Source organism: Pithys albifrons, chromosome Z (assembly GCF_047495875.1).
Source record: "Pithys albifrons albifrons isolate INPA30051 chromosome Z, PitAlb_v1, whole genome shotgun sequence".
Taxonomy (NCBI): Eukaryota; Metazoa; Chordata; class Aves; order Passeriformes; family Thamnophilidae; genus Pithys; species Pithys albifrons.
Genome location: NC_092497.1, coordinates 51,271,322 through 51,296,219, shown reverse-complemented (window position 1 = coordinate 51,296,219; position 24,898 = coordinate 51,271,322). Strand labels below are relative to the sequence as shown.

The 24,898-nt window shown below is 42.8% G+C and overlaps 1 protein-coding gene across 1 annotated transcript in view; it reads right to left on the bottom strand.

The window, feature by feature from the left end:
* The window catches only part of MSH3 (mutS homolog 3), a 101,724-nt gene that overhangs the window by 41,373 nt on the left and 35,453 nt on the right, over positions 1-24,898 (bottom strand). The window contains exons 10-13 of the mRNA XM_071580143.1: positions 22,725-22,839; positions 15,947-16,031; positions 15,284-15,393; positions 3,120-3,252 (exon numbers count right to left, since the gene is read on the bottom strand). Of these exons, the coding sequence (XP_071436244.1) occupies positions 3,120-3,252; positions 15,284-15,393; positions 15,947-16,031; positions 22,725-22,839 (443 nt within the window). The remainder of the gene's footprint in view (positions 1-3,119; positions 3,253-15,283; positions 15,394-15,946; positions 16,032-22,724; positions 22,840-24,898) is intronic.

Here is a 24,898-nt window from a genome sequence, read left to right as displayed (position 1 = left end):
CAAGAAACATCGGGCTGGCCCTGTAGGACACATTTCTAAAAGCACTAATGGCTTGTTTACTCTGTACTAGTTTTAAACCCTATTCCAGCATTGTCTGCTGAGCCTCTTTTGCCGTTCATAGAATCATAGAATGGGTTGGGCTGGAAAAGACCTCCCAGATCATCAAGTCCAACCCTGGGTCCAACTCCAGTCCCTTTACCAGATCATGGCACTCAGTGCCACGGCCAAGCTCAGTTTAGAAACCTCCAGGGATGGGGAATCCATCCCCTCTCTGGGCAGCCCATTCCAATGCCTGAGCACTCTCTCTGCAAAGAAGTTTTTTCTGCTCTCCAACTTCAATTTCCCCTGGCAGAGCTTGAGCCCATCGTGCCCCCTTGTCCTATTGCTGAGTGCCTGGGAGAAGGCAAGGCAAGGCTGAACACTCACCACCCAAATGAGATAAAAAAAGAGGTCCTTCCAGTTGTATTTCCCTCTGATCACCAAAGCAAATGGTGACGATTTTGGTGGTTCTGTTCAGGCTCTAGAGAGCACAGCTGAACTGGTTTGGAAAACACCATCTCTCCCAGCAGGACCTAACTCTGCATCAGCTCCAGGCACTATTCAGATAAAGCTCTTGAGAAGTCCCTCTCAGGTTCCTTTTTAAGTCAACCTCTGAATGCTAACCAGAAGCCTTCAAACATCTCCTCTCCACAGGGAGCACCAAGGCCACTGTGCCTGACAAGGAGTCAAGTTCTGGAGCTGCACTAAGAAGAACGACCAGCCCTTGGAGAGTAACTCCTCTCTCCATAGCAACACCTGCTCTTGTCTCCCCAACCTTTCCCACAGCCCCTTTTCAGGCTTACAGCTGGAACTGTGACCTCCAATGTAACACCTCATTTCCACTACAAAAATACTGTCCTAGTTCTAGATTCTTTATGGCTGGGGTAGGTCAGCAATAGGTCTTGGTGGTTTGGGGTAATGGGAACCTGTGAAGGGACAGATGAACAACAGCCAGCTTGAATTATGGTACAAGATAAGACTTATTAGCAGAGTTACTAAAAATATTAATCCAATCAGCAAAACAGACAATGATGTTCTTTACCAGATGAGTTCCCATAAGGATGCTTTGCCTTACAGACCATTTTCTTCCCTTTTTTCTGTCTTCTCTAGAGGTCACTGCACAAAATGCATTCCACAGTAAAAGCTCCCCAGTGACTGATCTGAATGTAAAAAACATTTCAAAAATTGTTTGGAACAACTGACACAACCCAGTCATCTCTGTACACTCCAGAGTCTCCCTCTAAAACACACCTCTTCACACACTAATGGCAGTGAAGTCTGAAGGGGCTGAAGGATGAAACACTTGTCACATTCACCTCTTTCTCTGCAGCTGACAGAGAATTAACAACCACATTCCTACAGTGAAGTCACCAGTGAGCTTCACTGGGAGTTTGGATCCTGTATTGGGGGTGAAATTGCAGGGCATTTGAGCATGTGGGAGATGGACATCTGGAATTAACAGAACTGGGAAGGCTTCTGTAGTGGGACCAAAATAGCAGCATTCACTGCAGGGGAAAAAAAACATAAAACCCCATGAAAACCAGTTATTCCACATTTTTGAATATGTGTCTGCTTTTCAGGGACCTTTCTTCAGGCTCCACACTCACTGTCTAGACTTCAGAACCAGCTTCCAAGACTATACTTTTGATCTTTATTTCAAACAGACCCTGTCTCTCACAGACACTGCCATCTCCTCAAAGTCCCAAGGATCTAAAGGGATTCCTTGGTGATCCAGGTTCTCTCCACAGTGCTCTGCCATGGATGACAACCCAGGTTTTTACCAAGGGAGAAAATTCGTGAAATGAAAACTATTTGCTCACAGCTTTTCCCTTCCATTTATCCTTTTTAACGATTCTGCTGCAGCTCCTTTCCAACATCTGACTCACTCTCTTCATGCTACAGTGGCTGCTGTAAGACAAGCCACATTGTCACCTCATTTCAAAAGCCACATGAAAGCCCAGGGGCTCTGAATGACTCCACCTAAACACCAGCTTTAGAGGTAAGCACTTCTACAGCAGCAAGGGACACCTGAAGAAACAAGCACATACAAAAAAAATAATATGAAAAAAACACGAAAAAAACAAACCAAACAAAAAACCCCCACAGAGTAGAAGTGGAGCACTCCCAGGATGTTGTGAAGTGCAGATATATCCCTAGAAATGGTATTATATATGAAACCTGAAATCAGTCAAACAATTGAAAAGTGAACTAACTAATTCCTGGGCATTTGTTTGGGAAAAAAAACAAAACAATTTTATCATGTGAATATGGTACATTCCAGAAAATGGGCAAATTGGTTTACACTTCCTCCTCCCACAACCTTCTTTCTGGCTGGACCTCTGTACTCATTCACTGAAATACACAAGCCTTTCCATATGCAAACACTGCAACACAGTAGGGCTGTAAAATAGTGCGATAACTGGGTTTGAAATTGTCAGAGAGGAAAACTTCATGATGTACCATCCAAAAAAATTACAACTTCACTCTCTCTCTACCCACCTATTCCTTTATCTAAAACAAACTGTGAAAACTCTAAATAGAACAGTGAAATAAAAGAACAAGAAGTACTGCACAGGTGCTATTAGCACATTAATCTGCTTCAACTAAGAATTGTCAGTGTCTCATTACAAGTGATTCTTAATAAAATGTGGAAGTGAGATCCAAATTACAGAATTTATAAACGTATTAACATTCACTTGAAAACAGCTAACTACAGCCAAGTGGTTTCACTTGCAAGTGTGATTTTAGATAAGCGTACAGAATACAATGTTTTGTTTTAAAGGGAAATAATAATTTATGGCACAAGGGCCCATTGCATCATCCACTAAATCATGAGTACCACTGATGGTTTTCCCATTAGCAATCCAGTGCATGTGTTCTAGAACCCTACTCACACTTTATTCTATCAGCATACCACTGATAAAAAAGCAAGAGTCTACCAAATCTAAGTTTCATAAACACACTTCCCTTTATTAAGCTTGCCAAGAAAATACTTTTAAACAAACATGCAAACTCAGAGGAAGTACACTGACAGAATAATGCTGTTTCAAAATAATAAACCACTCTATTTATGGTTATACCTTTTTGTGAAAAACACTGCAGAGACCTCTCTCTAAATCTGGCAGCTTACAAAGAAGATTTTGAATCTGCCCAAACACGCTGGATTCCGACAGCAGGATTTCAGACACAGCATCGAGCCGGGCATTTATTTCACTGTAAAAGAATAAGACAGTAATTAAAACTTGTGTTAAAACTTCTCTGGGCAGAAGGCATCCACTTTTAGTTAATCTCTTTCTTTGTTTTAGGTTTTATACCTTTGACTAATGCCACATCCTCAGGAATGGGTAAGTAGAATTAAGGAATGCAGAGAATCTTGGGATTTCATTTAACATGCAAGATCCACTCTCTTCTCTTTGTGCTCAGAACAGCTAAATACACACTTCAGTGCCCAATTTTACATGTACTTCTGGTGGTAAATAATACAACTAACACCGAACCCTGAATATCCAACCCTAAATTTACAGAAGAGTATGTGGAGGATGGGCAGAGAGAGTTTAGATTTCAACCCTACACAGCATACTTCATTCCAACAGGCTGCAGATACTACTTCCCATTGTGATAAATATAAACTAATTCGTGTCAAAAACATAACAAAATATTATGTGTAGCTTGATGCAGTAAAGATTTAGCAACAGAATGTCTGTGAGCTTATCAAATAATGTATAAAAAGTAGAAAAAGAAAAGAACTAAAGTTAATAACCAAGCAGCCTTTGGAAGTAAAATGAATACAGTGCAGACCAAAGATAATCCCAGAACACCTAAATACAATGGAGAAGTAAAGCCAATCAAAATAGGGAAGGAACACCTCAAAACAACAGATAAGGCTTAACTAACAAGATGTCTCTAGTTAAATTTTAAGTGAAGAATCACACCAAAGAAGAACCAGCCCCCACGACCATGGAGAAGCAACAGGAAGAATCAGATGAAAGGATCTCAAAACAGAGAAAGAAGAAAATCATTTATTGGAACTGGTTAAAAATAAACCTGCTTTGACTGTATAAAAAAGGAGCCCGCGAGCTCAAAAGGTATCACTGATGGAGCACTCCCAGTGCACCCAGCACTGTTTCCTCTGTAGCTTTCATTTTTTATAAAATTAAACTACCCTTTATACCAAATGATTGGTTATTTGGTTGGTCGTTTAAAACACCATTTCACCTCTCTACTTCTGATCCCAACCAGTAATTAGTGATTACATGGTTTATGACCACACTGGGTTTTTTACTACCTTTTTTAAAAATTATTTTTAAAGCCTGTAACATTAACCTCTGTATTTTAGGAGTGAAGTCAGACAATCAGAAAATGTGATAAAACATTTTTAATGTGATAAAACATTCTGTAGCTCTTTGCACCTTCCTTACAACCATATTCTTAAAGCTGCTGTAAGAAAAGAGCTGTAAAAACACACAATTACTGTCAGGTTTCACCCCAAATCTACACTGTGTATTTCCAACATGTCCATGGACTGCCTGTACAATGCAGAGTTTAAGTAAACTCCATTTCTTCTTTTTGTGCAACCAAATGTCCCTGTCGATCCTTTCTAGGGAAAGACTGAGAGTTGGGGTAAATGGGTGTATCCAAAACACAAATGTCCATCCCCCTGAGCAGCATAAGAAGAAATCAGCTTTGTGTTACCAATCCTTCATATACCAGCCAAGTGTGTGCAAAAGCAGCCCACTCCTGTTCTCCTGGCCCAGTGAGATGCTCTGAGCTCAGCCAGCACAGAGGGGTGGAAAGCAGGCATGCAATCAAAATGCGAGATTCTGGGGAGGTTGCCTGTCTTGTCCATAGTTTTACTGCAGAACTGCTGTGCCACTTGCCACTGTAGCTGCTGTGAAATGCTGCCCATGAGGAAATCAGTGACATCAGGCATCTGCACAGGCTGCAGACACTACAGCAGCCTGGCAGTCAGAACCCTGAAGACAGCTAACTCTAAGAATCCTGGAAATTTTGGCACCCTCCATGTGACAGGGAGAACATCAGGACTGAGTGTGCACTCACATGAACATAAATCTAACAGCACTTGAGCACCAGGATTTTTCAGTGACATTGCTTTACAGCAAAGCAGCCAAACCATCGCTTCCTGTGCCACAAACACACCTTCATCCCCAGAGCAGCAGGATTTGCACTGTCCCACCACCCACCTGCAGGACAGGTGGATGGATGCCCCTTCCACTGCCCCTGTATGAACTGGGGACAGTCTCTGCTGCCTGGAGCTGGGCACCTTTGGAACTCACTCTGCTACCTCTGAACTGCACAGCAGAATCTCCAGTAGCACCAGAGCACTCAAAATAGTCCACTATCTTAAAAGGCTGCTTTTTGTCCCCAAGCCTGAGGCCATCAGGAGGGCCAGACTTGCAGGCTGTGGCCGGCAGATCACAGAACACCCACTCTGCTCCTCCAGCAGAGCCAAACACACTCACCCAAACATTCCTCCTGTTCCCTGGGTGTTAGAGAATTCATACATTTTCAAGCTAGCAAACCAAAGACAAGTTTGCAGGTGCTGCTAAGGTAAGGATGGAATTTGTCCAGAGACCTTGAGCTGGTGCAGAAGCAAGAAAAGAAGTCAGCAGAAAATCCGCAGAGTAACATCAATAGAGCTCTTTTATAAATTTAAAATAAGTTGCATTGAGACTGTTTAGATCTAGCACTTCTGGGGAAATATATATTACTTAATAGTTAGCTATAGGTGTGTGATATTGGGTAGTTTGCATGGTGTGTGTAGGTTTGAAGATTTGTGTGTAACTGTGTGAAAAAGTAGCACTGAATATGGTCCCTCCTGAAACTTGAATATCCTTGTGCAAGAATAGGTTAAATATTGTTTATGTAAACATAGTTGCACCTTTTCCCTTGTCCTTTCCCTTCTTCTGCTCCTCTTCCCTTCTCTCCACAACTCCTGTAACCCATGACGAAGGGGACCCAGAAATAAACTACCAGAAACCCCCATAAAATGAGATGCAGTCAAGTGATTTATTTCATGACAGGGGTTGCAGCTCCTGAGGAGCCCCTAAAAGGCTCAATTGAGAGCTGTGTCTGTGGAGTTCATGTGTTGTGACACGTGGGCAGCCAAGACTCCTGGAAGCAGCAGCAGCAGCAGCAGCACTGTCAGTGCCACTGCTCAGCACCACTGGGGCTGCTCCAGCACAGGACTCAGCCCAGCCTCAAATCCAGCCCATGGATCTGGTGTGCACTGACACAGCTATGGGTTATGCAACCAACCAACCACACAGCCAGCCCTTGGCATCCACACAGGGCATCCCAGGCAGCAGGGATTTGAGCTTTGTACAGCAATTAGAGAGACACTCAGCAACAGCTGGATAATGGAGAGGAAATGGAGAAGTGTCAGTGACACAGGGACACAATACTCCGAGTGCACAGCTCTGAAGCCACCAGACAGTCACACTGATACCCTGGAAGGTCAGTGTCACCAGCTACATTTTAATGCAAATTGTTAAAAGTTTGCTGTACTGGAGACTCTGGAACACTCTCTGCACGAAGGAGTAACAGAACTGTTAAACTGTAAACACAAGTACCTTAAAGAAGATAACAACCAGTATTTTTCATTATAAAAAGCATTGCAAGCAGCAGAACTCTGTCACTTTATTTAAACAGCACCATTGTATCTATGTGGTCAACTAAAAACTTTTAGTAATACATAAAATAGATGCAGATATTTGAAAAACTTCCCCCTTCAAGGCTTAATCTGTACTTTAATCATCCTCACATATGGCTGTGTTACTGGAGCTCCAGTAATCTAAGACTAAGCATCCACACAGTGTTTCTGCTTTAATCCCACAGACAAGAAAGGGTCAGAAAAATGGCATTCAGTACCAAATGACCCATTTTTTTCCACCTGTAAAGAAAACATAGTGGGATTCCTATTTAAAACAGGAAGTGCAGCAAGGAATTGTGTGAAATACCATGTCCATGAGGAAGAGAGAACTGTGACAAGACATGATAAAAACAGATGATGAATTTGAAAGTATGCTTTTAAACTTTAAATAAATCTATTTAAATTAATAAACATTTCAATGGATGCAAATATATACATATTGCACTGATCAGTTGCTCAACCATCTCAAAATAAATTTGTTCTGCACTGCACAGTTATTCAGTCTGGAGTTCATAATCTCTGCATGGTCTGGCAAAGAATTTCACCTCTAGAAAACCTGAATCTAATACTGTACAAAGAAACTAAACAGCCAGCCAAACTGGCTACTACCTCATGCTCCATTTAGGTGCAGTATTAGCCTGTTCTTTCTCATCTGTATAAACCATGTCAGCAATCTGAGCTTTATCCAATTTTCCAAACAATCTTCAGTGAAATAATGTAACATAATTCAGTTGACTAAAAGCAATACACTTGCTTCTGCTGTACTCCCCATCTAAGAATAGCACCATTAATACTAAAATCACTTTGCAGTGTATTTAAACAGAACAAAGTCTAACTGCAGAATTTTATTCTAGTCATTTAAAAGAACTAATTGAAATGAAAAAGCAAGATACTCCCCTGAGTTATTCTGATGCCAAATATGTGAACAATACAGAAAATTAGAAAATACAGAGATATTTGAGTCCCAAACTGAAAATCATTTTGACAAAGCAGAAGGGTGCAGATAGAAAAGCACTGCACTGAATTAATATCTGAGCAGCCTAAATAGGATTGCTGGTTGCTGGAGTGGCAACAGATCTGCTGATCTCTCCTGCAGCAACACAAACCTGACATTTTTAGATGTGATAATACACCATTACATTTGAAGCAGAGGAAAACTGATAATGTAACTGCTATGTAAGAACCACAGAACATTTTCATTTACACAATGTTTTATTCTCATACAAGGTATATAAACACAAATTTATAAGGCTATTAACTTATGATGAATGCACACAGTATGAGCTCATTCACCATGCTAAGGACATAGCCCAAGTACGGTGTGTACAAGTGAAATTAATTTTATTAAATCTGTTTAGAAACCACAGTGATACGTAGAACTGTCAGTCACAGGAATTCACCGCTTAAAAAACATGATGAAGGATATGAAACAACAAACATGGCTTTACATAAACTAAATCAAAGCCTAGCAGCCTCCTCACTACAGCGTTGTGAACAAGGAAAATGTATTATTTAAGTTACTCACTCACACATTATGCTTTTTTGCTGACCTTCCTTCAGAACACAGTTCATGAATGAGGACTTTGGGTGAGTTGATTAAGTTAAAGACCACATTGAACTGTACAGAGCGTTTTGTGCTTCAGATCACTCCCTTTCCTGACAAGCAACTGTGTCCAAAAGAAAACCCAAGGCTGTGGTAGAATTACCACTGTGCAACCTGTAACCTGGGTATGTCCTTTCAAAAACAAGCAGATGAAAACTGGCTCACTGCAGAAGCCTGGAAGGTTAGGGGGATAAAGTGTGTGTGCCAGTCCAGGGACACTGAGGGGACATCACTGGCAGTGCCACCAGGGACTGCTGTGGCTGCACGAGGGTGGACATTGGCCTGCTGTGGCTGCAGAAAGGGGACATTGGCAGTGCCTGTTGTGGCTGCAGAAGGGGGACAGTGGCAGTGCCACCAGGGACTGTTGTGGCCACAGAAGGGGGACAGTGGCAGTGCCACCAGGGACTGTTGTCGCTGCAGAAAGGGGGACACCATTGGCAGTGCCACCAGGGACTGTTGTGGCTGCAGAAGGGGGACACCATTGGCAGTGCCACCAGGGACTGTTGTAGCTGCAGAAAGGGGGACACCATTGGCAGTGCCACCAGGGACTGTTGTGGCTGCACAAGGGGGACATTGGCAGTGCCACCAGGGACTGTTGTGGTTGCACAAGGGGGACAGTGGCAGTGCCACCAGGGACTGTTGTGGCTGCAGAAAGGGGGACACCATTGGCAGTGCTACCAGGGATTGTTGTGGCTGCAGAAGGGGGACAGTGGCAGTGCCACCTGTGGCTGCAGAAGGGGGACATTAGCAGTGCCACCAGGGACCGTTGTGGCTGCACAAGGGAGACAGTGGCAGTGCCACCAGGGACTGTTGTGGCTGCAGAAAGGGGGACACCATTGGCAGTGCCACCAGGGACTGTTATGGCTGCACAAGGGAGACATTGGCAGTGCCACCAGGGACTGTTGTCGCTGCACAAGGGGGCATTGGCAGTGCCACCAGGGACTGTTGTGGCTGCACAAGGGGCACAAGCTCTTCTGCCCTTGTTGTGTCTGTTGGAGAGCAGGAGGACACAGCTCAGGGGCAGGATGATGTTAGAAGTGGGCATGGACAGTATGGCATGATCAACATCACCAAATGCCCCTAAAGCCTCCAACCCACCCTCAGGAAGGTCTGGAACTGACTGCACAATAGAGCTAGTTTGCAGAGAAAGCAGGGAGCTGATGTCCAGGACAGGAAAGCTCTGTCAGAAGGTGCCCCACAACCCGGGGCAACCAGCCCTGCACACCCCACCAGCTGCCCCAGCTGGAGCCAGGATTGGTGACCCCTCCTTGTCCCCCTCTTCAATCACCTTCCTCTCTCTCTTCCCTCCCACCGTACCCCTCTGCCCTGTGCTTACTACAGGAGGTCAGGGACTAGCACACCTAGTCCCTGCCAGGTGTGTAATTTACTAACAAAACTTTATGAACTTTGCAGACCCTCTGACTTCTGTTGTTCCTTTCAACCACCCGCATTGACAGGAGTTGGGTAATCCCTTCCCTCCAAGGCATATTTACCCAACTGACTAAGTTAGAAAGTGCCTAACTTCATGGGATGAATCTTGTTTTGTCAAATTTTGCTGTGACCACTGGAATATTATGCACCAGCACCTACCTACAAAAAGGGTAACTATATATATATATATCTCATAATTAGTACAGAGAAATTTAAGTGAAACCTAAAAAAAAAATTAACATCCTTCTGGATCTGTTCACTTGTTTTTCAAGTAGTTTACTCTCCAGACTCCTAATGTCTCATGCCTCTTCAATGAGGCCTAGCATTGCTCTAAATAAACATGCAGGACAATATTGCTGAATGGATCTCAAATACTTAACAGCAATATACAAGTACTCTAAACTTTATCTTCACATCTGCTAAAAGAATGTCCAAGATATGCAAATGATAATCAAACACTTTTGTTTATGTTCACACACAATGTATTTCAGCTATTTGTGCCTAAAAAGGGAACTGTTGGCTACTTCAGCCACGACGAATGAAGGCCTGATTGCTCCATTGATAAGGAATTAGACACGGCATTCAGTGGGCCCAAAACACAGCTAGCAAAAATGAATGAACACATGTGATGATGCTGCAATCTTTTTCTTTCCTACAGCAATTTTGAGAGCTCAGGCATATGCTGTAACCTGCATTTGAGCATTTCATACTGGCACTGATGCTATAAAATCATTATTTTTAGGAGGAAAATTTAGCCCTGCTGTGGGAGTGCTGGATTTTATTCATAAATCACTGCTGCAAAAGAAAAAAAAGTATTCTAATCCTGTTCTGGATGATGATGGCATCAACTGGCAAGCAGTTTAACTCTGAATTAAATATGTTTCTTCAAGAACCTCTAGCAATTTTGTTTTACTGCCCCAATGCTTTAATTATGGGAACAAGAACAAAGTTAAGCTTGAAAGACTTTCCTTTAGGACTGTACTTTGTGTATAGAAGTATAAGTAAAACAGCACTCAATACATTCAAAGTGAGAGGATTTAGAACAAGATAGTATTTTATATTAGAAAAGACAAGTCATTGTCAATGTCAGTATAAAGGGACCTTCTTCCACCCCATTCTACAGTACATACATCCTCCAAAAAAAAGTCATGTGGCATTAGTAATACCAATTTACACTCTTCCTCTTCTACAGTAGTAAATAAGGAACTGTCTGCAGTCCTGAATCTGCTAAATTTACAGTCATTCTACGCTCTTGCAGTCAGAGCATATTCAGACTAATACTAATTATCAATACCATCCTACAAGGCTTCAATTCCACCCCAATAAAAGCATCATCTAAGCCAGAATTGCAGGAAGTGGGGGCCAAAGGATACTGGAATCACAGAGGGGGGGAAATGGAAATCCAGTTTTTGAGAGGTAATTAAAATTTTGGGTTATGTCAATCACAAAGCAAAGGTTAAAATGTTTTTGGCAACTCTTGAAATATATCCCATTTTTTCCTTCCTTGAGATTTAAACATCAACTTCAACTAGGAAAACATCAAATTAAAGTGGCTATAAAGGCAAGCATGTCATATGTAACATCCTAAAAATCTAAGAGAGACAACAGAATATTAAAGAAATACAATCTATGCTCTTGTGATCAGTCTGTTTAAGCCACTTCAAACATGACAACCCTCAAAAACCTGCAATAACACCCCCAAAGAGAGAGATCATTGTGCAAACTAACACGTTCACATCACACACCCCAAACACCATTTCCAGTTTAGCCCAGACACACATCCTGGCTTTTAAACTTTTGCATTAGAAACTCCTCCAACTCAAACCAAGCACCTGCAGCAAAGCCAAACACCAGCCAGATTGTCTTGTACTTGCAGATCAAAGTCTCTGCCTTGTCCCTGCCTACTGGACCAGAAATGACACCCCATGGTGTCAACCCACTGAAATTTAGGGGATATTGTACCTGTCCAGGAACAGACTGGGAGGAGAGGGAATCATCTCTCATGGGGGAATCGTCTCTCATGCAGTTCTCTCTGAAACAAACAGGCCACAGAGTTCTCTGCACAGGAATGGAATCTACAGACACTCTCCTAAAGCAGCTATGAATTGCTCAGTAAAATACATGATTTACCTGGAGTTCTACTTTAAACACCTAGTCACAGCTCTATTAGCTTTATGGTCTGACCTATTATGGAAATAATAAACCTTCATGTAATTGTGCTACTCATTTGCCTCTTCCAGCTTTGAGCTCTTTGTTCAACTCCAGGCAACCTTGACAATGATAGAATAGAATCACAGAATCACAGAACGGATTGGGCTGGAAAAGACCTCCCAGATCATCAAGTCCAACCCTTGGTCCAACTCCAGTCCATTTACCAGATCATGGCACTCAGTGCCACGGCCAAGCTCAGCTGAAAAACCTCCAGGGATGGGGAATCCACCCCCTCTCTGGGCAGCCCATTCCAATGCCTGAGCACTCTCTCTGCAAAGAATTTTTTTCTGCTCTCCAACTTCAATTTCCCCTGGCAGAGCTTGAGCCCATTGTGCCCCCTTGTCCTATTGCTGAGTGCCTGGGAGAAGAGACCAACCCCCACCTGGCCAGAACTTTCCAAAGGAAGGTGTTTGTTTGATCTCAAGAAAGCAAATTTCCTATAAATTGAGCAAGATGAGCAAGGCACAGACACAAGTCAATACCCAGCCAGGACAAGGCTGCAGTATTTATTTGTCTGTTCTGTTTGGACTGAAGATGGGCAAGCAGCATTGCTACAGCTTGGAGACAGCCTAACACCCAGGAAGGGAAATGCAAAGAGGAGGGTGGGAGGGGGCAACCAGGGATGTAACAGAGACAAGGAGAGACACATTTTGCAGAGATGAGGTTTCAGATTGTCCACTTGCAGGGCAGCAACTTCCTTGCCTTTCCTGTGCACCACCACCACGGGACAACACACCCATGACACACAGCAAAGCAAGAGATCCAAAACAGAGCCAGGCTTGCTTAACCAGGCCCATGTGAAGCTTCTCTTTCTCCTTCTCCTGTAGCTATTGAAGAAACAGTGACGTTCACATCAGCCTCAAGGGTTGAGATTTATTTTGCATTAGCAAATAAATTTGTAAACACTGCACACAAAGATCCCACTGTGCTACAACAGTGTGTCCTGAGGCTAGCCCTGAGCCCTTTGGCTGCTGAGTGTGATAATACACAGCTCTGCTCCTTACCCTGCTGGAACTCCACTGCCTGACTGGCAGACACTCAGTCAGGAATGTCCCAGGCCTTCCACTTCCTTTTCTTTGTGCTCCCCTTACAAAGTCAGGCAAGGAAGGCACTGGATGGAGCTTCAAAGGTGAGATAAGGCATCTGTAATCCACAAATATGTCACTTCTGCAAAAAAACAGCTTTCCTGATTGCTCCTAGAAAGCTCAGTCATCAATGACTGACACACTCTTGCCTCATCCTCTTTGTATACCCACGTAAGGGAAGACATTACACCTCTCGTGGTTAAGTCTTTTTTTGCCTTTTCTTTTTTCACATGTCCTACATCACCAGTGATCTGGAGGGTATCTTCCAGTTTGCAGAAATGAACTGTCTGTACACGTTACCTTTATTCAGCGTCAGGTATGGCTTCCCCACAGGAAATTTAGTCATCTTCCCAAGTGATTTGCAACTTCAAGGCATAAAGCAGTAATTACACCCTCTCACTTTCTGATACTCCTACCCACAGAGTGGGAAAAACGCAGTACAGAAACCTGACTTCCTCTGAAAATGTCTCTCCAGGAGGCTCAGGTGAATTGCAATTACAGAATGTTCTCTAAGTGCATTTGTGTGCATTACTGGGACCAATATTACCGGATGTCTGATGCACTAAGTACATGAAATTACAACTTAGAGTCAGAAAGGGAGAAATGCACAGAGCAAAGCAGCTTTCTTAACTTCACCTGAGGAGTGCTGTCATTCTAAGATTCTAAGATCTCCAGCCACAGATGCCTGAAAAATGTCTCTCTAGAGGTAAAAGAGAGAAAAGGAGTAAGAGAAGAAAACAAAACTACCAAGTTGTAAACTGGCTCTGCACTGAGGCAAGGAAGAAACCAAACATATGAGTTAATAAAGGAAGCCTGGAGCCCTCAGACAAGCAGTTCTCTGCCTGCTGTGCCTGGAAAAGGACTCTTTGACTCTGGAGTGGTGATCCACCTGCTGCATCACACAGGTGATGGATGACCTGGGGCAGAGTGGCAGGGGCAGATCCCCACCAGCCCTCCATCCTCAGAGCTCTGGCTCCCTCCGCTGACAAATCCCAAAATCCCAAAGGGTTATAAGTGTAGGAAGAGAAATAAACTAATTTATTTCCATTTATTCCCACAAAGTGGACCAGAAACTCTGCCAATATGCTTCTAAGGGTGAACACAAGGCCCTAATTAACCTCCAGGAAGCCCAGCACTATTTAGGATGGTTACATCAAAAGCTTTTTGGAAGTAAGAGATATGAAAACTATTACCAGAAGAATTAAAAAAAAGGCACACTGAAATTACCTTATTACAAAAGGCTAATAAGAAATCAAGCAGTGATGCCTCAGAAGTACAATGCTTTCACATACTAGATTTGGTCAGAAATAAAGTGCTTCTGAAGAAAAATTTGTAAATTACCAACAACAGCAAGATGCTAAAACAGTGATTTACCTCACCATTTAAAATCGGTGAAAATTAATAAACATTAAAACTGTTTAATATATCTAAAGTAAAATAGAGGGGAAAATACTTTAGATAACCAAAAGGATTTTCTGCATGCTACAGCTGAAGAGGACAAAGTGACAACTGAGTAAGCTCCACATGGACAAGACTGAGGAAAAGCACATTCAAAGGAAAAAATTCAAAAACTTTAAAATGCAGGCAAAAAACTTCCCATGGACTTAATACTCTTAGTTACTACACATGCAAGTGCAACACTCCAATAAAACCTACAAAGAGAAACCAGAAATGAGGGAGTCCCTTTCAAAACTGAGGCAGGTGAAAACTTGTGTGACAGCACTGCAAAATAAAGCACTTCCAAAGCATTGATAAATAAAGGATAGGTCAAAATACAGGAGTGACCAGACAATCACCCCATAAAAATAATAAAAGGAACACTTTGCCCTGCCATGTATTGTATACAGGGACAACAAAAACATCCAGAGCTATTTTAGAAGAAATTGAACATATTAAGGACATAAATACTTGTGAAGCAAAGAAAACATCCAATGTTTACTGGCAAGTTTAGGAATAAAACAACCCCCAACTCCAGGTCATCCTCATTCATTGTCAAAAATGATATTGAATTAGAATGGCATCCAATCTGATTTCTGCAAAGAAATTTCTAACCTGGTCCAAACCCACTACTATTTATCTGTGCCCAAACAGAGCAGTTAACCTTTCAAACCTATTTATAACATCTTCTGCAGGGTAATTTCCTGTGCAAACTCTCCTGTAGCTCTCAGGTCTTCAGGACAAACAAATACAGTCAACATCATCACTATAAAACAAGATTTAGCCCAGGATAATGAACTGTCTCACCTGGATTTCATGAGGGGCTGGGTCACCCATTTTTTCAGTCTTCGACGTCCAAAGGAAGTTCTAGTATGATTCAAGACCCAGAGCAGACTTCCCTTTGTCTTCATATCGGTCTAAAATAATAATATATTTTTAGCTGAGCAGTCAGTGTTGTAGTGGAAGGATCTCCACCATATTACACAGAACATCCTGTTTGGGCCTTAAGATATGACAACTGCATGTTCACTTACCAATCTCACCCATCAACAATGCCTTACATAAAGTACCTCCAAGAGCCATAAGATATTAAAGGATGACACTCCTTTAGGCAGAAGATCACTTTAGAAAATGACTGGAATAAATTAAGGAAGTGACATTAAGTTCTGTGCATAAAGCTCTGAGCAGGAGCAAAAGAACAGACCCACTACAGATAAATTCTCTGAGTGCAGTTCTTCCTGAAGAAAAGTTGCTCAAGTCAAGTCTTTTGTTGGCCCAAGTACAATAAGGATCCTAATGCTTACTAAAAACCAGTACAGAGATGAACTTTGATTTATGCCCCTGAAAATCTGATCCTCCTTTGGTCTGATCCCATTTAAAATAATTTAAGCTTTATGGGTGAGATTTGCAAAGTAATTTAACCAACTTCATTGGGAAGGCAGCATTTATTAACAAAACATTTGTCCTTACCTGATTCTGCAAAATTTCAAGATTTTTCATTGTTGCCCCGTTAATTGTCATGTATTCAGTTTCACTGGATAACCGTTTGAAATTGCTGTGGAGAGAAGTGTCATGAGTTATATCTTATATTCACACAGAACTCTGAAATACTGACAAGTTTCTCACATTGGATAATTCATTAGTTATGCAAAACAAATTTAAAAAAAATAACATAAGAAATTAAAATCTATTGAAATAAAATACCTGAACACTAATAACTTCTTTTAACTTATTGCTTTGGAAAACAATCTTCAAGACTCACTTCCCAGTTCCCTAAAATGACTCTGCCAAAGGTCAGAATAAAATCTGTGATCTAATCCTTTTACACTAAATGGCTGATTTATTCAGTCTACAATTAAGCAGAGATAGGACTAACAAGTAATATTCCAAGAGTGGAACAGACTTTTAACTCATCATCAAAAAAGTGTATCAAAATACATGTTCTTTTTTTTATTACTGCTACAGATTTAAGCAGACTGCCAGTGCAATTATTTAGGAAAATAAGAATTCAGTCAATCTAAATTGTTTGATTTTGGTTTTGATGTAAAATAAACATGACCAAAGTTACTTGACTTTTTGATACTCCTTAACAGAATTGGATGAGACCAACCCAAAACTTGTATTTAACATTATAAAACCCCAACTGTATTAGATGTGTAATCGTATTGGATATAAAAATTATCTCAGTCTCAGACACACTCAGGAGGTTGCTGGGACTGTGAAGTGCAAGCTCCTCACTAAATGCTTCTGACAAATCAAGTCATGATTGTCTGGGTTAATCATACTGCTGACTGCCCCAATCTGGGGCACAGAATCTGGGACACTCTTTATTGTCTTAGACTAAGCTGAACAACTTGCTGGGCAGGATTTAAAACTTTTTTCTTGACCTTTCACAGAATTGTTCCAGTGCATTTGATTTTAATCCCTTCGGAGAAGTACTCGAATGCTCAAACCGTTCTGTTAGGCACACACAGCTGCTACACGAAAAACAAACACAGTACCAAAACTTCCAGAAACATGAAATATTCAGAGACTAAAGCTATATATTTAAGTTGTATGCAGGTGTTTGGGCCTACTAGCTAATTTCTTCCTAAATATTGGGTCAACCTTGAAGTGTTTTTCACAGAATTAAAAAAAAAAAGCAGATTCAACTGAGGGCCCTCAAGAAGTTTAATGAGTGTTTGGAAGTGGAGCTGACTCAGAATGTACCCATATCCATAATTATTCTGCTTTGTGTGCTATGCCAGCAACCAACAAAACTGACCAGCAAACCAAAACACTAGAGGCAAAAACAGCAACACTTTACAAAGTACAAAGCTACAAAACAACACTTCCTTTTATTATCTTCAATCACAACTGCCAATGCTGGCAAAAATTAATTAGGAATGATTTGTGCTTGGTTCCAGACCCCTGCAGTCAACAACAAATCCCACCTGCTCTTCCAAAAGTGCCTCTTCTCCTCCCAGGACTCACCCAGACCATAGTGCCCCCACTTGCAACAACTCAAGTCTGTGATACCTTGAACCCAGCTGGGTGAGCATCAAGCCTTTCCACCCTTTCTCAAAGGTGAAAAGGATGTTTTGGGATGGATTTACTGGTTCTGGTGCTTCCCCACTTCTGGCTTTAGAGCACTTAACACAGACCACACTCTGTTCACAGCAAGGCTGCTCAGGACTATCTGAAGACAACTCACTCTGTGCCACTGCATAGTATATTTACTATTCATTCAGAATCAGACAAGCAAAAGTTGTTTTCACAGCATAAATTATGTGTGTCTTACATTATCCAGGTATTTTCTTCATCTGAGTTACTTCACCCTACTATTAATCCTGGCAATTGAGATCTTGGAGTATGAGAATAATAGTCAAAATCAAGTGCAGTATGTGCCCAACCAACAATTCCAGATGTCACAGCTCAGAACAAGTTTTGCTACCACCCACTCGTCTTCCTTCAGCTTGGGATCAGAACTTGATAAAAACGTGAAAAAACCAGACTCTTTGTAGGCAATTTAGAGACCAAATGGCATAAGAACAAGGCTGTAAACCACTATTAAGTCAGTGCTGGTTTTGCAACAAAGGTCTCAACACAATCCCTGTGTAAAATGCTTATGTGCTGCCCCAGCACCACCAAACATGATCCAGCCAAGACTATTCTGACTGATCACAATGACACAACTCCTTCTGTAGGTGACAGTGTGACCTGTGTCTCAAAGAACAGACTTGCAACAATCTCAAGCACTTAAATAGCACAAAACACAAGTGATGGGAAGAGCTGGCAAGTCCATAACTGAGAGCACAGCAAGGTAGGAGCATGTAACTTCTGGGCTTAGAAAAAGGAAAAGAGGAGACAAACACAAACTTCTATAAAAGTTTAAGAACCTTGTGGGGAATATTCTTGACAAAAAGGTTCCTATTCATGACTTTTCAGAGCAGTGAGTATGAAAGGGTTGCTGTGACTGCTTTAGGGCAGTAAACCACATCCTCAGGCTTCAATTCCTATGTGTTACTGGTGAAACTGGACTCTTTTGGTCATTCTTTCAGTACTTACAGGGGGCTAATCAAAAACAGAGTGAGTGACCACTTACAGGGGCAGGTAGTGACAGGACAAGGGGGAACAGCTTTAAACTAACAGGAGACACTTAGTTTTAAGAAGAAATCCTTCCCTGTGATGGTGGGGAGGGACTGGCATGGATTCCCAGAGCAGCTGTGGCTGCCCCATCCCTGGAAGTGCCCAAGGCCAGGCTGGAGCAACCTGGGTTGGTGAAGGTGTCCCTGCCCATGGCAGAGGTGGAATGGGATGAGCTTTGAGGTTCCTCCCCAGCCAATCTATTGTGTGATTCTGTGATCCTGCCTTACAAGAAGCTTGCAGTGAGTGGCTCTTTTAATGCACAGGAGATGATATATGTAATTTTGTTCTCAGTAACCCACCCTAAATGCATGCATGGTATTCAGATCAGTAGTTTACAACTACTTTAATTCTGCAATTCTGTAAAATTTCTGAGTGAAGATGCAAGGCACTGTACTGAAAGCAGCAAATTTTTTTTTGCTTAACTACCTTCACAGACTTCTAGAGTCCATGTCTTCAAGATCTCTGAGGGTGAAAACACCACAGAAGAAGCCTATATAGACAGGAGTTGCAGGAACCCATAAAGTCTTTAGGAAGTAAAAAACAAGTCTCTCCATTTTGCAGAAGCATTAGGGGTTTTTTTAGGTATGAAGGACATTTACCACAGTCTAAGTAGCAAAGGACATCAAGCCCAGACTATGTTTTGTATTTAATTAGCCAGGTTTGAATTCATTAATGAATACTGCCACAGGGCTAGAACTTCTGATCTGAATCTCTTGTTGTGCTGTGTACCATGCCCTGCATTTCTTGAGGTTCACCTATCACTGTTCAAAGTCTAAACTACAGTCTCCAATGTGCTGGAAAACACACAGGTAAAGTTAAAATACATTGACGCACATTTCCCCAGCAACTGCTATGCAATGGATGATTTTTTTCAAACAAAACTGAGTACTGAAATGTATTTGAAAACTTCTTCTAGACGTGCACCAACATCTTGAAAAAAACCTTTAATAAAGGTCTCAGTATTTAAAGGTGTTGGAGCACATTGATTAAAACCAGCTTGTATATTCATTATTAAATCTACTTTTTACTTGCTGTCAGAACTCTCATGCATCCAGTCATACCTCAGGGTTCTGCTGAGAATGTTCTGCTGGCAGAAATGTTTATTTCTTTTTAATATTTTGCTTTATTTAGGATCTTAAAAGTAGATTTAAAAGCGTCATCTAAATATCAGAACAAAACTTGTTCCCCCCCCATTAGGATTTGTTATCTCTTACATGATGTTTCATGACTCTTACTACTAAATTGAGATGGAATTCTATTCAGCTCTGAGAAGGGTGTTTATCCAAAGAAGGTACAGAGGTGTAATGAATTTTTCTGGCATTCTTCCTATCAAATAAGTCTTCATCCAAGTCTGTGTCACTCACATTAAAAAACTGAAAACTCTCTCACAACTCATGCTCACTGACCTGAATTCCTCTAGGAACTTTAGGCTGCTTGACAGGGCAATGGAAGTATTTCTCCTCTATTTCCTAATTCAGGAGATTCATGAGCCTGACATGATTTGCTTAAAAATCCTTCACTTTTCAGGTTTTAGACAGTCTTTAGAAAAACTGTTGAAGTTGAGTTTGCCTCAGTGTTTGTCTCACTGTGTTGATACCTGTGGCACACTAAAAACAGCAAGTACAACTCAGCATTGGGTAGTCAAAGCATAAAAGCTTTAGGAATAAGCACAGTAGAATCCAAGCTTCAAACCACACAGCTATCTCCAGGAATGTATTTTATTTCTTCATAGAGCACCACCAGGATATTAAGTAGTTCTCTGCCTTTCCACTCAGATGCTCATACATTCACAAAAAAGAAATCCATTGAAACAGCCTTCAGGAGGCCAAGATTTAGTGCTTTTCCTTCCCAGTTTGTAACTGTGCTTGATTTTAGGATGCAGCTGTTGCAAATGTGACTGACTGCTGCTACATGAGCCTTCACACAATGATGTTTCTCCTCTACTACTGAGTTACTTCTACATAAAAGGGGGATTTTGCATTTCCTTCAGCTGAAAGAACAGTCACCTCACATGTGGTTGCATACAAGGCACTGTGGCAGCAGTGACCTGCAGGTGTGACCATGAAATGGCCTTTCCCCAGTGTTCACCTTCTTCTTCAGAAACTCTACAAAGAGGTTTCCCCACCCTTGCAAGCATACTAAAAATAAACAAACAAACAAAAACAAAACCACACACAAAAAAGCAAAAACACCTGACCAAAAAAAACCAAACAACAACAAAAAAAAAACCAAACCCACAGGATAAGGAAAAAAAAGGCAACCAAAGAGGGTGAGTAGGAGCACTAGGGATCAGATCCTTGATGAATGAGGCAGAGATTATGACACAGGAATTCTTTCCTCATTGTGGCAATGCATTATTCTCAATGCATGGCATGGAGGATGTTGTGTCAGAAATGGGCTGATGAAGAAAGTGCACCAGCCACTGAGAATGCTTTAACAACTGATGTTTTTAATGTGGTTTGAATGTACTAAATGTAAAAACTGCATTGTCATTGCTTCTTCCCAGAATACCCTGCCAGGCCAGGGGGCTGGGAGAAGGACAGTGACCTCATGTTACCTGAAACCCTTTCCATTGAATGTAAATCCCCTTACTCCTATTGGCCCAAAGCCAGACTCCCCCCTTGTCCCTTATTGGTGAGTTTGTATCCCTCCTAAGTCCATATAAACCTGTTCCCCTGAATAAACTTCCTCTTTGTTCCTGTCCTGGCCAGTGGTCCCTGTGTGTCCTTTCTGGGGGCTCTCAGAGACCGCATGGTCGGGGTGAGCAGAGAGCACACACTTCTCCTGGGTTAATGGACTGATAATCCAGGACCAGGAGATTCCATATCCTTGCAGATTCCTTCAGCACACAGCACAACGAGGCTGCACGAAACCAACCCTCATACCTCATGGCTCTATATGCCCATCAAACTTTTTGTTAACATTTACTTGGAGTGGAGAAGGGCAACTTAAGGAAAAAAACCCATCCTAAACTCCAGAATACCCAGGTATATATAATTACCAAGTATTTTAGTGGACACATGAAAAAGTGCTTAAAGCTGGCATCTGCAGCTGATATTTCACATGCAGCTGCATTTTAACAAACCTGGTGATGTAGGAAACCTTTCAATATCAGGCTTGAAGCTCATACAACACATGACTGATCTACAAATGACATATTTCTAAGTTTCCAGTTCACAGCCAGACTGACTTTATTGAAGCCTGCCTGCTCACTGGACAGAGGAACACTGGGACAAGAGACAAAGCTGTTTTATTCAATGAGCCTCAGTGGTATTTCCAAAGCTGAGCCAGGTAGGGCAGCAGTGTTTTGTGGTAAGACAAGCTTGAGTGGTGATACCTTTCCATTTTCATTTGTTTCCACCTGCATGACCCTGTCACAAATTCTGAGTGCTCATCCGAGCATATCTAATAAACCTGAGTGCTGGGATTGCCCAAGGGAAGACAAGGCTATTCCCATGCCTGTGTGGGTTTGTAGTAACTTTGCCCAAATGGTGATGTTGTAGGGATTTTCCAGAAAGCCATGATTTGCTGAATGCCTGTTTTCTTTGTAACTGGTAACTGGATTTGCCAACTCAAACAGACCTGCTGAGCACTGTCTAAACATAACAACACACTAGCATTTGTACCTGTTCCTAGAGCTTTAGAAAGAAAAAATATTTACACACTGCTGGCAAAATAAAACAACTTCTGCAAAGCTAAAGTCACAACACTAATTTATTTTTTTAAGCTGCTCAAAAAAGCCCTACATTTGGTTTACAAAATAAAACTGAGGTTGAGACGTGATAGCTGTTATAAACAAACTTTAAAATTTCCTCCCTAGTACCTACCAGTTTTTGCACCTTGTTTGTTTTCAGCAACACTTGGCAGCACTACATGTCAATTCACATTACTGACAGTAATGTCTACACAAACATGCTTCATAAAGATTTTCATGAAATACCTCTTAAAGAAATCACTTGATTCTTTCAAGTTCTGAATAGGAGATGAAAAGTAAGGTACCATTTTTACAAAGACTGTGCTTATCACTCTAGTAGGTGTGTTCATTACAGTCAGGGAAGCTGACTGCTAAAACTTACAAGAAATGGTGCTTAGAACTGGAAGTTTATGTAAGGCAACTTACCTCGGATTGTAAAGCATCCTTTCCAAATTAAATTCTTTGAGATATGCAATTACTGCTGCCAGAGAGCAAATAACAGGCTTATCCAAGCGTAGTATTACAGACAGCTTTTGAGGACCTTAAAAAAAATTTTCCTGTTACTTTTTTATTTTTTTGTTAAATCACTGTCTACTACTAACGTCAAAAAACCATAAACAGTTTTTCAGATTATTATAGTAGAAATCTGAAATGCATGTACAGTGTTTTATGAGATCTATAACTCAACATAAAGCAAGGCTCCAAAAGAACACTTACTGTTTCAAAGAATGTAGAGTGCTGCAATAGTGTAAACATATTAAGAAACAGAAAACATATCACTCCACAGGTTTTTCTTCATAAAAAATGACAAACTGTTGGCATAACAAACCAAATATACAATATAACTAAATATACAAACTAAAAACAGAACTCTGACACTTCTGTGAGAAAGCCATTCATATTGGATAGTGCTTTGCACAGTGCCCTCCTACAGTCTCTGTTCCAGCTGCAAAAACAGGAAAATTCACCCCATGGCACCACAACATAAAACGGTATTTTTAAAAACTCATTTTTAAGCTTCTTTCAGGGATGGTTTTAAAAGCTGCTTTTTTGTTCTTACAGAGTTCAGATGTGCAAGAACTTTAGAAGTCAGTGACAAGAATGTGACCCCCATCTTCACAAGGGCAGGAAGGAGGACCTGGGAAACTCCGTCCAGGCAGCCTCACCTCCACCCCTGGGGATGATGGAATAGGGCACTGCACAGGTCACCACCACACATGCAGCAGAAAAGAAGGTCATCAGGATTCACCAGGGGGAAATCCTGTTTGACTAATCCATGGTGGCATGGCAGGATGGGTCAGGAGGGGAGGGCAGACTCTGCCTTGACTGCACCAAGACTTTTAACACTGCCTCCCATCCCACCCTCACAGGGAAGCTCAGGAAGTGCTTGTTGGGTGAACACAAAGTGAGGTCTGGCTGAAAGGCAGAGCTCAGAGACTCGTAATGGAAGAGCAGAATCCAGCTGGAGGCTGTGGCAGTGCTGGTCCCCTGGTGGCAGTGCTGGGTCCAGCCCAGCTCAACCTGTTTATCAACCACCAGGTGAAGAGATGGAAACGACCCACAGCAAACTGATGTGCTGAGGGCAGGAGGGCTCTGAGAGGGATCTGGACAGGCTGATCCATGGGCTGAGGCCACTGGTGTGAAATGGCGGGAAGGACAAGAACAAGTGCCAGTTCTGCCCTTGAGTCACAACAACCCCAGGGAACACTCCAGGCTGGGCAAAGAGGGGATGGAAAGCTGGACCTGGGGGTGTTGGTGACAGCAACTGGACAGGAGCCCAGGGGTGCCCAGGTGTGTCCAGGGGTGTCCAGGGGTGCCCCAGTGTGTCCAGGGGTGCCCCAGTGTGTCCAGGGGAGCCCTGGCATGCCCAGGTGTGTCCAGGGGTGCCCAGGAGTGCCAGGTGTACCAGGGGTGATCAGGGGAGCCCAGATGTGTCCAGGGGAGCCCAGGTGAGCCCAGATGTGCCCAGGGGTGCCCAGGTGGGCAGGAGGCCAATGGCCCCTGGGCTGTGCCAGCCATGGGGTGTCACAGCCCCAGGGCAGGCACTGACCCTGTGCTGGGCACGGCTGAGGCCACCCCTCTAGTCCTGGGGACAGCTCTGGGGTCCCCAGGGACAGGGGCTGGAGCTGTGCAGGGCAGGGAGCGGGGCTGGGAAGGGGCTGGAGCAGCAGTTGAGGGAGGTTGGGGGGCTCAGCTGGAGAAAAGGAGGCTCAGGGGGCACCTTCTGGCTCTGCAATCCCTGCCAGGAGGGGGGAGCTGGGGCAGGGGCCAGGCTCTGCTCCAGGGCACAGGGACAGGAGCAGAGGGCACGGCCTCAGGCTGGGCCAGGGCAGGGGCAGGGGGCACAGCAGCAGGAATTTCTGCCTGGAAAGGGTGGGCAGGCACTGGAAGGGGCTGCCCAGGGAGGGTTGGAGTGCAGAGCCCTGGAGGTGCCCAAGGCAGGACTGGCCGTGGCACTCAGAGCTCTGGGCTGGGAGACAAGGTAGGCATCGGGCACAGGGTGGGCTCCAGGGGCTGGCAGGGCTTTGCCAAGGTGGGCATCGGGCACAGGGTGGGCTCCATGGGCTGGCAGGGCTTTGCCAAGGTGGGCATCGGGCACA